The sequence below is a fragment of the Saccopteryx leptura genome, chromosome 2 (genome assembly GCF_036850995.1).
Source record: "Saccopteryx leptura isolate mSacLep1 chromosome 2, mSacLep1_pri_phased_curated, whole genome shotgun sequence".
Taxonomy (NCBI): Eukaryota; Metazoa; Chordata; class Mammalia; order Chiroptera; family Emballonuridae; genus Saccopteryx; species Saccopteryx leptura.
Genome location: NC_089504.1, coordinates 315,446,910 through 315,460,043, shown reverse-complemented (window position 1 = coordinate 315,460,043; position 13,134 = coordinate 315,446,910). Strand labels below are relative to the sequence as shown.

At 44.8% G+C, this 13,134-nt stretch overlaps 1 protein-coding gene and 1 non-coding gene across 3 annotated transcripts in view; both read right to left on the bottom strand.

Annotated features, from left to right (window-relative positions):
- AGK (acylglycerol kinase) overlaps positions 1 to 13,134 on the bottom strand; it is a 60,536-nt gene that overhangs the window by 13,914 nt on the left and 33,488 nt on the right. For both annotated transcript variants that reach the window (XM_066362894.1, XM_066362895.1), the window contains 4 exons: positions 12,351 to 12,383; positions 10,657 to 10,751; positions 5,821 to 5,890; positions 96 to 175 (listed from right to left, as the gene is read on the bottom strand). In XM_066362894.1, the coding sequence (XP_066218991.1) occupies positions 96 to 175; positions 5,821 to 5,890; positions 10,657 to 10,751; positions 12,351 to 12,383 (278 nt within the window). The remainder of the gene's footprint in view (positions 1 to 95; positions 176 to 5,820; positions 5,891 to 10,656; positions 10,752 to 12,350; positions 12,384 to 13,134) is intronic.
- TRNAI-GAU (transfer RNA isoleucine (anticodon GAU)) lies at positions 5,138 to 5,214 on the bottom strand. The gene has a single exon. It is a non-coding gene; the product is annotated as a tRNA-Ile (tRNA).

Below are 13,134 nucleotides of genomic sequence, written 5' to 3'. Positions count from 1 at the left end.
TCTAGAAGACCAGTGAACACTGACGCCCCAAAGGCAGGAACAGGAGAAAGATTTTTCTGAAAACAATCATCGCACACCCACAGAGGAAGGCTTACTTGCTAACTTGGATGCCGGCGTCTCTGAAGGACCCCCAGCGAAGGCCAGTCATGGCAAACACGGGCTGCTCCTTTTCACCCTGGAAGTAAAACACATCTTACTCACACGAATGGTCACAATAACTTGCCACTCTCTACAGGGAAGCGAGCAGCAAATGGTCACGGCCTTGTTTTCATCCCCCAGGATTCTAAAAGGAAGCTGGTGATTTAAGCAATCAACTAAGTGTTCAGAAAAAGTGCTTGAGAAAACCACACTCTCTCAATGGGACTGATTTTTATGTATGAGGCCTCATGAATTGGCTGGCAAGAGAACGTATTCTCATACATCAGACTATGCATTAAGGAGGACCTAACGGTGCTGGCTCTTGGACCTGTCAGCAGTCGGACCAGCCAGAATGTTCTCATGAACATGTCCCAGGCCAAGGTGACTGAAGCCTGCAATCCCTTTAGAAGGTCAAGAGCTCTCAGGACTGAAATCCCGGCACTCCAGAATGCTTCACTGAACACGGGAAACAGATACCTGTCATGATAAGTTAGCTAAAAAGTGATCTGGATTTAGTTCAGTACTTTATGGCGAAATATTGCATATAGATTATAATCAGTGAGTTTCTAATACATCAGTGAGATAAGCAATGCACAAAAGACATACACAAGAGAGCCACCGCCTCTGAGAGTCAATGCTCTGTGAGGGGCCTTCCCTAAAGGATGAGTGAGACACACCCCAGAACAGGGGACTTCTCCGGTCACTCGGAACCCCAGCTAGCGCCCAGAGTTCCCTGCATTCCAGAGAGAACTGCTGCACTAGACACAGCTCCACACTCCCCTCCTACATGGGAGCAGGACCTGTGGCTTCCACCACGGCCACCGTGAGGAGACTGGGGCAGCAGGAGGGGCCTGACCCTGAGCTGCCAGCCTGGAGAGAATCTGTGGACTGGTCTCAGGGCGGGGTGCTCCCCCATCCCACGGTCTCTCCCGTGCCCACTACGGGGAAGCCAGGCGAGGGGCTTCTGGAAGATCACACACAAACAGGAGGCCTGCAGGTAAAAGACGCGCCTCTCATTCCTGTGTGTCTGCAGGAGCAGAAGGCCAGCCTGCTGCTCTGCTTCCTGCCCCTGTGCAAGCAGAGGGAAAGGGAATAAGGGGTGGCAGGGCGAAGGGTGACAACAGGGCCACCCCGGCTGCGCTGCGGGGTGCATTCGTCTCCTGGAGCTGACTGGACAGTGTGCAAAAGGGCGGGCTTTCAGCCACCCCAACCAGATGAAGCTAATCATTCATTCATTCATTCGTTTCCACAGAATTTCCATTAACAAATATATGTTATACATTGGGGACCAGTGATAAAAAAAAGTCTGTCCTCAAAGGGCTCAAGGTGCAATGGCGGGGGGGTGGTGTGTGTTCAGACACAGACAGTAACAATACAATGCCAACGGCTCAATCAACAGAGCTAAGTATTGAGTGTTCTGAAATACGGAGCAGATGCCACTGTAGAGCAGGTGTGGGGGGAGCAAAGGGGATGGACGCTCGGGAAGAAGACACAGAACATCTAAAACAAAAGAAACTGTAAAGAATAAGGTGCTCGGACTGGGGGAGGCTGGGGAGAAGCGTGGAGAGAGAGACAGGAATGAAGAAGGGTGTACTAGCCTGAGGAACAGCCCCATGTGATCACGTTGGCTGGACCAATAGAAGCATGAAATCCCCCAACGGTACATACAACGTTAATAAGTGTTGCTACTGTTAAAAATAATACTGATAGAAGATTCCATGGTGAAGTAAGTTGGAAAACGCCAAACTTAATTGTTTTGAACAGGTTATGCTTACTGAAGTTCCTCTTCGAGTCTTTAATATGCGAACATGCACTATAAATTTCCCAAAGGAGAGATACGGTGCAGTCTCCCAGCAATGCTAACTGTGCCGCTCTGGTCTGGGAGGATATTGTGTGACAGCCCTCGGGGTGCTGTTCTAGATGCTCCCCACACACACGGTGTGGGCACCGAGTGCTGAGACTCCTGCCTGGGGCTCAAGACTCTTCTTTTTCTACTTCTGGGGCAAAGAATTTTAGGAGTATTCTGTTCAGATTAACTGAGAAGCCTTGTGACCTCAAGGTTCCACTGATTTGGGGGACTATGTCCTAGCAAGGGGTGGCGATGGCTCTGACGACAGGAAATGTGTGTGAAAAGATCTAGAGAAGCCCAGCTAGCAGCTGATGGACACAGCCACCAGGACTCCTGAGAGGCCTGAGGGTCAGTAATGAGACTGGTCCCTTTTGGAGCAAACACAGGAAATAAGCGAGCTCTGATGGACAGAGTAGAAGCTGATGGATGGTGGTTCTCCCAGCCAATGAAGGTCTGGGCGGTAGTCAGGTTATGGGATGGACAGGTCGGTAAACAAAACCAGAAATGCACACACGGCCAGATCTCAGGAGCAAAAGGTTTGCTGCTCAGTTCACAGATTCTCCTGGAAGGAGAAAATCCTGAGGAAAATGCCTCATGGTTTGCAGAGGAAAATAACTGGGAGAGCTGGCTGGAATAAATGCTCAAGGAACAGTGGAAAAAAATAATTCCTGCCAGCTGGACAGATGCCTAATCTAGGAACCTGAGGAATTCTAGACGCAGGGACAGAAACAAAGGAGGAGCTGGGAAGTCAGCATCTGCAAGAGAAGGCAGAGCCGGTTCACAGAAGGGAGCCCTGAAGTCAGCGAGGACTGGGGGAGGGCGGAGGGGGTGCCCTGCAGTCAGCCTGGACTGGGGAAGGGCAGAGTGGATGGCGCTAACCCTCACCAGCTGCCCTGCACCCCTCTCTGGCTCTGGGCGGGCAGGGTCTGAAACAGTCCGGTCAAAAGAAAGGACTAGGAAGAATGCCATATATCTTTCTGGTAGTTACTTTAAAGTCGAGCACTACGCATCACAGACATCTATCTTGAGAAGATGCCTGTGAAGATTCACAGGTGATGCCTGACCAGGTGATGGTGCAGTGGATAGAGCGTCAGACTGGGATGCGGAAGACCCAGGTTCGAGACCCCGAGGTCGCCAGCTTGAGCATGGGCTCATCTAGCTTGAGCAAAAAGCTCACCAGCTTGGACCCAAGGTCACTGGCTCGAGCAAGGGGTTAGTTACTCTGTCCGCTGAAGGCCTGCGGTTAAGGCACGTATGAGAAGGCAATCAATGAACAACTAAGGTGTCACAACGAAAATCTGATGGTTGATGCTTCTCATCTCTCTCCATTCCTGTCTGTCTGTCCCTATCTATTCCTCTCTCTGACTCTATGTCTCTGTTAAAAAAAAAAAAAAAAAAAAAAAAAAAAAAAGATTCGCGAGCCACATCACCTGGAAACGGTGAAGTGGAAAGAGCACGGACCACACAATAGAAAATCTCACTTCTACTTCTGTCCCCAGCACAACCAGTCACATGAGCAGGGGACTCTTTAACTCTTTTTTTTTTCCTTTTTCTTTTTTTTTTTATTTATTTTTTGTATTTTTCTGAAGCTGGAAACAGGGAGAGACAGTCAGATAGACTCCTGCATGCACCCGACCGGGATCCACCCGGCATGCCCACCAGGGGCGATGCTCTGCCCACCAGGGGGCGATGCTCTGCCCCTCCAGGGCGTTGCTCTGTCGCAACCAGAGCCACTCTAGCGCCTGGGGCAGAGGCCAAGGAGCCATCCCCAGCGCCCGGGCCATCTTTGCTCCAATGGAGCCTTGGCTGCGGGAGGGGAAGAGAGAGACAGAGAGGAAGGAGGGGGGAGGGGTGGAGAAGCAGATGGGCGCTTCTCCTGTGTGCCCTGGCCGGGAATCGAACCCGGGACTTCTGCACGCCAGGCCAACGCTCTACCACTGAGCCAACCGGCCAGGGCCACTTTTTTTTTTTTTTAATTTGTGAAATAAGATCCCAGTACAGGTCTTGCCTTCTTCATGGAATTGGAGGTCCAAAGGAGATGTGAACTCACACCGAACAAAAGGAAAAGCTAAATTAAAGCTTCCAAGAATTATTACAGATTCCAAGGATGACTTCTTTTTAGGGAGACTCTTCAGGTACATGTTTAGTTGGGTTTTGGGTTTGTTTTTAAAAGAAGAGGAGGCCCTGGCCAGGTAACTCGGAGCATTGTTCTGACATGTGGAGATTGCAGGTTCGATCCCCAGTTGGGGCACTTACAAGAATCAACCAATGAGTGCATAAATAAATAGAACAGATCGGTGTTTGTCTCTTTCAAAAAAAAAATCAATAATATATAAAAAAAGAGGGCTTCAGCTGTCATGCTATGGACCAGGCTTTGCCTATTGGTAATGCTTTCCCCATATTCTGAGAGCCATTTCCAGGAGTGAGGAAAAAAGAGGAGACAACTTCCACTTCACTGGCTGCCCCAGAACGCACAGCAGAGGCCGCTGTGTCAGGTCTTCCAGGCACTGATCTGAAAAGTCTGCTGCTTCCTGCTCTGTGTACTGAGTCAGCAGTACAGACCCGTGGAAATCTGACACTGGTGTCATCAAGTCACAAAATCAGTGCATTTGAGAGAAAAACATAAAGAATTCCAGTTACTTCCTAGGTACTCTGAAATATATCACAACTCTATCAGGAAAAGCTACAGAGGAATGCTTATACACAACAAAGAGGCCAGGAGATGAAGTCTAAAGTTGATAAATCATAAACTAGTATCATATACTTAACACTGCTGAACTGTACACTTAAAACTGGTAACAATTATAAATTTTTTTTTTTACAATTTTTTTTTTTTTTTTTTTGTATTTTTCTGAAGCTGGAAACGGGGAGAGACAGTCAGACAGACTCCCGCATGCGCCCGACCGGGATCCACCCGGCATGCCCACCAGGGGGCGACGCTCTGCCCACCAGGGGGTGATGCTCTGCCCCTCCGGGGCGTCACTCTGCCACAACCAGAGCCACTCTAGCGCCTGGGGCAGAGGCCAAGGAGCCATCCCCAGCGCCCGGGCCATCCTTGCTCCAAAGGAACCTTGGCTGCGGGAGGGGAAGAGAGAGACAGAGAGGAAGGAGGGGAGGGGGGTGGAGAAGCAAATGGGCGCTTCTCCTATGTGCCCTGGCCGGGAATTGAACCCGGGTCCCCCCGCACATCAGGCCGACGCTCTACCGCTGAGCCAACCGGCCAGGGCCAACAATTATAAATTTTATGTATACTTAAATTTTTTTTTTTGTTTTGTTTTTTTTTTTTTTTTTTCTGAAGCTGGAAACAGGGAGAGACAGTCAGACAGACTCCCGCATGCGCCCGACCGGGATCCACCCGGCACGCCCACCATGGGGCGGAGCTCTGCCCACCAGGGGGCGATGCTCTGCCCATCCTGGGCGTCGCCATATTGCGACCAGAGCCACTCTAGCGCCTGGGGCAGAGGCCGAGGAGCCATCCCCAGCGCCCGGGCCATCTTTGCTCCAATGGAGCCTTGGCTGCGGGAGGGGAAGAGAAAGACAGAGAGGAAAGCGCGGCGGAGGGGTGGAGAAGCAAATGGGCGCTTCTCCTGTGTGCCCTGGCCGGGAATCGAACCCGGGTCCTCCGCACAAAAGCAGCATCGTAAGCATATTTATGGTGGTAACAAGAATAAACAGGTAAAATAATTTTTCTCTGGGGATTTCTACTTGGGGCAGAAAAGGGTAAGAAGAGGGACTTGTTTTCATTACCTCATTTTCTCATTTGAACTGTGACATTTTATTTTCTTTCTGTATATTACTTTGCCAATATTTTCAAACTCAAGAAGGGATCTTACCTTGATCTGCAAGACATCAAGTGGAACTGTCTCTCCTTTCACAATGGCAAGTGTGGCATCAGTGATATGTCTGCAAGATGAGGAGAAGGAAATGGTCATGCTGTGAGAAACAAGCAACACCCCTGTCCCCGCCCCCTACACACTGCTGCCCACGGTACTAATGGTTGGCCAGGAAAACATGACAGAGTCTTTCAACATACTCTGAGAAAATGGAACAGAGACGTATAAAGAGTGAGTGATACAGATATACTGGGAGGTTCTGAGAGATATGTGAAGGGAAGGCTTTGGCAAAGACAAGTTTACACAGGTTCCAATCACTTATTTACTTAACATGGATGGAGTCTTTCCCTTATGTCTGATCCTGGAAAATATGATACCACTTAAATAAGTGACAACAGAACAAGAACATGTTTCATTCATTTTAAGAAATTCAAGCACTTCACAAAGCAATATTTCTTATTAGGCTAACAACAACCAGAGGCTAACTAAAGGACGAGATGTGATGGGAGCTATCTTAGTAAAATAGAATCCAGAACCCAAGATATACTTCGCTTATATTCCAAGATTACTAGGATATACTTTGTTTTAATTGTAGATGCTTTTGTTCAAAGACACAATACTGTTCCTATTTACATTCTGAAAGTCAGCTGAAAAGCTATAGGTAAAAAAGATATGTACCACCAACATCCATTCAGGACATGAAACTATTCCAGGCTTGGAAATAGTTCTAGGGTTCATACCCTACTGGACCGAAGGTTGGACATCCATTAACACACAACAGAGAGTCGGCAAAAGAAACAATAAGTCAATAATAAGAGATTTGCCCACGGAGCAGGAAGGAGCAAACCCATATCAGACACGACTGTCTCCTCACCAGTGCGCCCACCCGCAGATCTTGGCTGGAACGCCGCACCTGCCCTACCAGCCTAGACGAAGCCCTTCCTGTACTTCTCTGTCACTGAACTGTGTTCACTGCCTTCACAAGTTATATTTTTCTTTACATCATCTGCCTCTTCCTGGAGACTTAAAAGTTCCACAAGCTTAGTGATAATTTACATCCATTTGCTGACCAATATAAAACCTACACCTCATATCTACAAATATCCACAAATATTTCCTTCTGTATCTCTAAAAGAAAAACTGCTCTTAAAAGAACATAAAATGCCATTATCTTATCTAAAACATTTAAGTAATCCTTCTAGATCAACATACATTTATCAATGTTGAAATTTCCCCAATTAACATATTTTTTTCTTTATTCAAATCATTATCCAAATAAGAGCTATACATTGCAATTTATGTCTCAAGTCTCTTCTAATCTATAGATTCCCTCTTCTCTTTTCCCTGCTTACTAAAGAAATGGGCTGTCTCACTGGGCTTCTGGGTTTTGCTAATTGTATCTCCATGGTATTATAATGTGTCTCCACTTCCCGAACTTCCTGAAAACCAGTATCTAAAATAGAAAATGAGCTTTGAGTTTTTGGCAAAAATGCTCTATAGGTGGTGGTATTTCCATCAGCAAATAAATAAACTCTGATTGTCTTTTTGTGATGATAGAAAACGATAATCATTCACTACATTTATTAACAGAGTTGCAAAGTGGTGATCTTTTATTTCTATTATCCTTCCTAATTTAATTGGTGTACAAAGAGAAACATTTCCTCAACATCAGTTTGAGAATCCTGAAATATAGATTGAGAAAATCAACATAAATACTTGTTTTTTTTTCTTTACCAATTTTCAAAATAAGTTGATTCCCTAGTATCCTCTAAAAGTGACCAATGAATTTTTCATTTTTCTTAGTATTATTATGAACTCATAAATGGATTAAAATTTTTTGATATATTCAATACATTACAGTTACTAGTATTCTATTACCTTTGTTGTTATAATATTTTTAGAAAAATAAATATATTATTTACTAGTACTAACATAAAAAATTATTGTGCTTAGAGTTTAAGTATAGCTGTAAGACAGAAGTTATTTAGAAATTACTTTAATTTCCATTCAAAAAAGGGTAGCTCCTCTTCTAACATGGCCCCTTCTAATTTATTCTGCTCTGCAGAGTTCTGATTAATAATGTGAATTTGGTATGAAAGTCACCTTTCCCTGGTAAATGACTATAACTCCTATAAAATGGTCTTTCCTTTTTTTAATATAAATACTTTCAAAGTGAAACAGTTTGTAAGAGAATTTAATTATAGAATCTAGACTCAGTAATTGTATAGTCATCTTATTTGTTATTTACTGTTTTCCATCCTAAATAAATTTTCAATAATGTGCAGAAAGTCTTCAATGTATTGGGTAGTTTGCTAGGCATAATCACATTTTATCTAACCTGTCATTTATTTATTTATTTTTGTATTTTTCTGAAGTTAGAAATGGGGAGGCAGTCAGACTCCCAAATATGCCGGACCAGGATCCACCTGGCATGCCGACCGTGGGTGTTACTCTGCACATCTGGGGCATTGCTCCATTGCAACTGGAGCCATTCTAGTGCCTGAGGCGGAGGCCATGGAGCCGTCCTCAGCACTCGGGCCAACTTTGCTCTAATGGAGCCTTGGCTGCAGGAGAGGAAGAGAGAGAGAGAGAAAAAGGAGAGGAGAAAGAATGGAGAAACAGATGGGCGCTTCTCCTGTGTGCCCTGGCTGGGAATTGAATCTGGGACTTCCACACACTGGGCTGACGCTCTATCACTGAGCCAACCGGCCAGGACCTGTTTTTTTTTTGTGTGTTTTTTTTTAACAATCTTATGAAATAAATACTATTGTTGTGCGTTTGACAAATACTGGGAAAGAAAGTGAAGTTCAGAGAGATAAAATTAAATGACCAAGATAACAGAGCAAGCATGTGGCAAAGAAAGAAAAAAAATGACTCCAGGTCTACCTCTAAAGGTGTGCTCTCTTCATCCTGTGAGGCTGCTCTGGATAAACCAAATGGACAACTAGGGATTCCCAAGTGCAGTCCCACATCTCCATATCTGAGTCCCCCAGATCCCCCCACCAGTGCGGCGAGGCTTCAAATGTAAACAACTAAGTCAGGAGCTATCCCCACTGCAATGAGTGGTGCTGACAACATTAGGTACAACCTTAAGATACTTTAAAACCCCAAAATCTACATGTCAACGCAAATGCTTAGATTGCATTCTAGGTTCCTTAGTAAGCAAGCTGGAACATAAATGACCTATTTTACTTTCTCATATTTCTCTATGAAAATGCCTTTACCCCATTTCCCCCTTCCCAGTACAGATACTACCTGTGAAGTTTAGAAAATGACATTCAATTTAGGAAAAAGCAAGACAGATGATCACTTGCTTAGCTGAATCTGACATGCATGTGTTAATTGTGTGAGAAGCTATCAGGAAGGGTCATGAAGCACTGTACTTATTCTGAGTTGTAGTTAGCACCTTGAAAGATTTAGGAAGTGCTTTGGAGAGACTGACCTTAAAAATAAATGTTGCAACTTAAAAAAAGCCTTCCATATTAAAATTTTTTTCCCCAAAATTGCTTGGCAGAAGACAGCTAAAATGCAACCTTACATTTATCATTCTCCAGCAATAACTGCAAGTTCTAAATAAATCAGCACAATAGCACATAAACTATTTTTTATGATTATTTACCTGCAACATTCCCAATTCGAGATTCCCTTTTCCTCCACACTAATCACAGTATAACAAATCTAGACAGCAGAGCAGAAAGCAAAGCCTTGTTCTTTCCAAAAGCCTCAGGCATCTGCCATGTTAAGAGGTCTACACAATTCTGAACGGTGGGCAGACTGGCTTAATTACCTAAGAGCCCTGAGACGTGCTCTAAATTAAGTTTTCTAAATCTTTCAATTAGAAATAGAAGCAGCAACAACATCAACCTAACTACAGCGGGAAATCAGCTCCCCCAAAACTGCAGGCTAAGACCTTGAGGGTGGGCACACTGAGCACCCACTGGCTTTGGGATGGGCAGGGGGTGCTCCAAGGAGCACGGTATCCCTCCGGATCACTGCCAGATTTGAGAGTGTTGGATTTGAGAGTGTTGGCGAAGCAGTTTAAATAATCTGTACTGATACAAAGGGAAAGACTAGCGCTCTAAAGGAACCAAGATTCAAACCAGATAGGTTTTATTTTAGATAAGCAAAATGGTCCGAGCAATTCATTGCTATGTCTACTGCCCCTGAGAAATTCTAAACAGGGAATAAAAAATATGGCGAACTGAACCGGGCTTCGGGATGACTGGGGAGGAGCTAAGCACCCGTGTTAACACGGGCAGGTAGCTAGCTAGGTATCGATGGGGAAAGAGAGCAAAGGGAGTTGGACATCATACCGTATCAAACAGGAAAGCCTGCTCCCATTTAGCTTATTCTGCTAAATGCTAGAGCATTCATGGGCTCATCTGCACATTCCAGGAGCCCACTGAGCCCTCAGCCCTCCCACTCAATTTCTAGCCACTTAGAATCTCCCCAGGGCATTGTCATCCCCGCGCTGGGGGGAGGTGCTTCTATGCTTCTGCTTTAAGGTTTGCTAGTTGTCAGTCTAGCCTAGAAGAAGTATCTGACTGGTTAGTGGGAGGAACCAACACGAACCTGTGAAATTTTAATAAAAACTGATTGGCTGGTTTAAAGGAAAGCTATTTCTTCCCCAGCCCCAAAATATAAACAAGGGGTTAACAGAGAGCCATCCCTTATTTTGCCTTTGGCCTTCTCAGGGCCCCCTGCTTAGAGACACGCTAACTCTGTTGGCTCCCAGGCTGTGTGGGCTGGCAGCTGCACAGTCTCCCAAGTGCAGCTTGCAATCTCCCATTCCCAGGCTTGCTCAGCCACAAATGCTCCATCACGGTGACGACCTACTGGACTTTGTTTCCACTTTCGGCAAAGAGAGTCTGACTCAAAGTACTGGTCTGTCCCAGGGGGATAAATCCGATGGGAATCTTGCTGAAGGTAGCCTGGGGAGAAAAAAGAAGAGACAAGTTTTATTGTGACGGTCAGAAAGTCAGGCTGAACACAGAGGGACAGATGTGTCTCTTATGACAAGTAACAGTCAGTGACCCTGGGTCCACCTCCCTGCCTCCCTTCCACGCCCTAGACCAGCAAACAGGCAATACTAGCCAAGCAGTTGTTTTGTTTCTTTAAATGGGCAGTCCATAAAAACAACATGACTTTGAATTTGAAGGAAATATTTTGGTACGCATTAATAGCAACTGGTTGAAAGAAATTTAGTTAAAAAAAAGAGGGGTCTTAAAGATATTAAAGAAAGGCGCGCAACTGTGATAGAGACTGTTATGTTGTCACACTAAATGAAAAAGTTGAAGATAAAATTCAACTGAAAATATCTGACATAGGTACAGTAGTGGATGACAGGTGCAGCACTGGATCAACTATCTCAAGTATGAATAAGGCAGAGAGCGTGAGGAAGTCTGAGTAGCAGAAGGTAACGGCACTGGCACTGATTGAAATACCATGAATAAAGAGACACTAAGGTTCCTAAAGGCTATTTTGAGGACAATCCACTGTTAGTACCAAAGGGACCAGGAAGGGTCTTCTTTCTTGTTGTTTGCAAAATATTTTAAACCATTGTAGAAAAATATCTAAAATAACATCACACACACTCATACATCCAAGAGCCCGATGTAACAAATATTTTGCTGTATTTGTTTCAGATACTTTAGAAATAAAATGCTACAGATACAACTGAAGTCACGTCTCATCCTGCTCCTCTCTGTCCCCTGCCAGGGGAAGCCATCATCCCGAGGTTGAGTGAGGCATTTCCGTCCATGGTGTTATCCCCTTACTACACCAGGCATCCATTAACAGGATGCTTGTTTTGTACATTTTAAAACTTTGTAGAAATGCATAATCTCCACTGGCTACCAGCCTTTTCTACTCACCATTTTTTTAGATCCCACCATGTAAATAGTTATAAATCTAGTTCCTTCATTTAACTTCTGTGTGGCTTCCCGTATATGAATGTACCACAATTTATAAAGGAATCCTTTGAAAAAAGATTGTATAGAAAACTTGTATATTTTAAAGAACTCTTGGTAAAAGCTATGGGATACTCTGGGTTCCCAAAGCAGAAAAGTCCACCATGGGTTAATAAAAGTGTCCAGGGACACAGGCAGCCATATTTGTCTTTCTAAAATCCAAGAAGAAGAACTTGTGCCCACCCTAAAATATAAAGTGAGGAAAAAGCTAAAAGAAGGAAGGTCACTGGCTAGAGGGCGGCCTCATCCAGCTAGAGCGAGGCTCATCGGCTTGAGCACGGGACCATCAACATGATCCCATGGTCACTGGCTTGAGCCCAAAGGTCACTGACTTAAAGCACAAGGTCACTGACTTCAAGCCCAAGGCTTGGGCAAGGGGTCATCAGTTTGGCTCGAGTCCCCCTAGTGAAGGCACGTATGAAAAGCAATCAATGACCAACTAAAAGTGACGTAATTACGAGTTGATGCTTCTCATCTCTCTTCCCCTTCACTCTCTCCCTTTAAAAAAAACAAAACAGAAATGTAAAAGCTAAAATGCAATCACTCTTCTTAAAAGCTTACCTCGTCTGCTCTTCGAAGAACTCCAGTAATAACCTACAAATGTTAAAAAAAAAATTATAAACAACGTGTATTCCCTTTATCACAAAAGAACTGGATTCCATTTTCATGGTCCACAGACTTGTTCCTGTTTTCTTCCTAGAAACTATGTCAAAAGATGTACTGGCTCTTGAAACACAGAGAGCTCTCCAACAGGATCAGAGCTAAACTAAATCTCATTCTGGACCCAAGGCCCATGGTACAATAAGGACATTAGCAAACCAGGCTTTATGTTCTAGAACAGGGGTCCCCAAACTACGGCCCGCGGGCCGCATGCAGCCCCCTGAGGCCATTTATCCGGCCCCCGCCGCACTTCTGGAAGGGGCACCTCTTTCATTAGTGGTCATCCGCATCCTGTGCTCCTGGAGTCCTGTATGTGGCGGCATCGCTCACGTACAGTACTACTTCCAGTGATGCGGGACGCACGCGTCACGGCTCCGGAAGCACGTCATATCACTTGTTACAGCTAGCAGTGACAAATATGGAACCGGACATTGACCATCTTATTAGCCAAAAGCAGGCCCATAGTTCCCATTGAAATACTGGTCAGTTTGTTGATTTAAATTTACTTGTTCTTTATTTTAAATATTGTATTTGTTCCAGTTTTGTTTTTTTACTTTAAAATAAGATATGTGCAGTGTGCATAGGGATTTGTTCATAGTTTTTTTTTATAGTCCGGCCCTCCAACGGTCTGAGGGACAGTGAACTGGCCCCCTGTGTAAAAAGTTTGGGGACCCCTGTTCTAGAA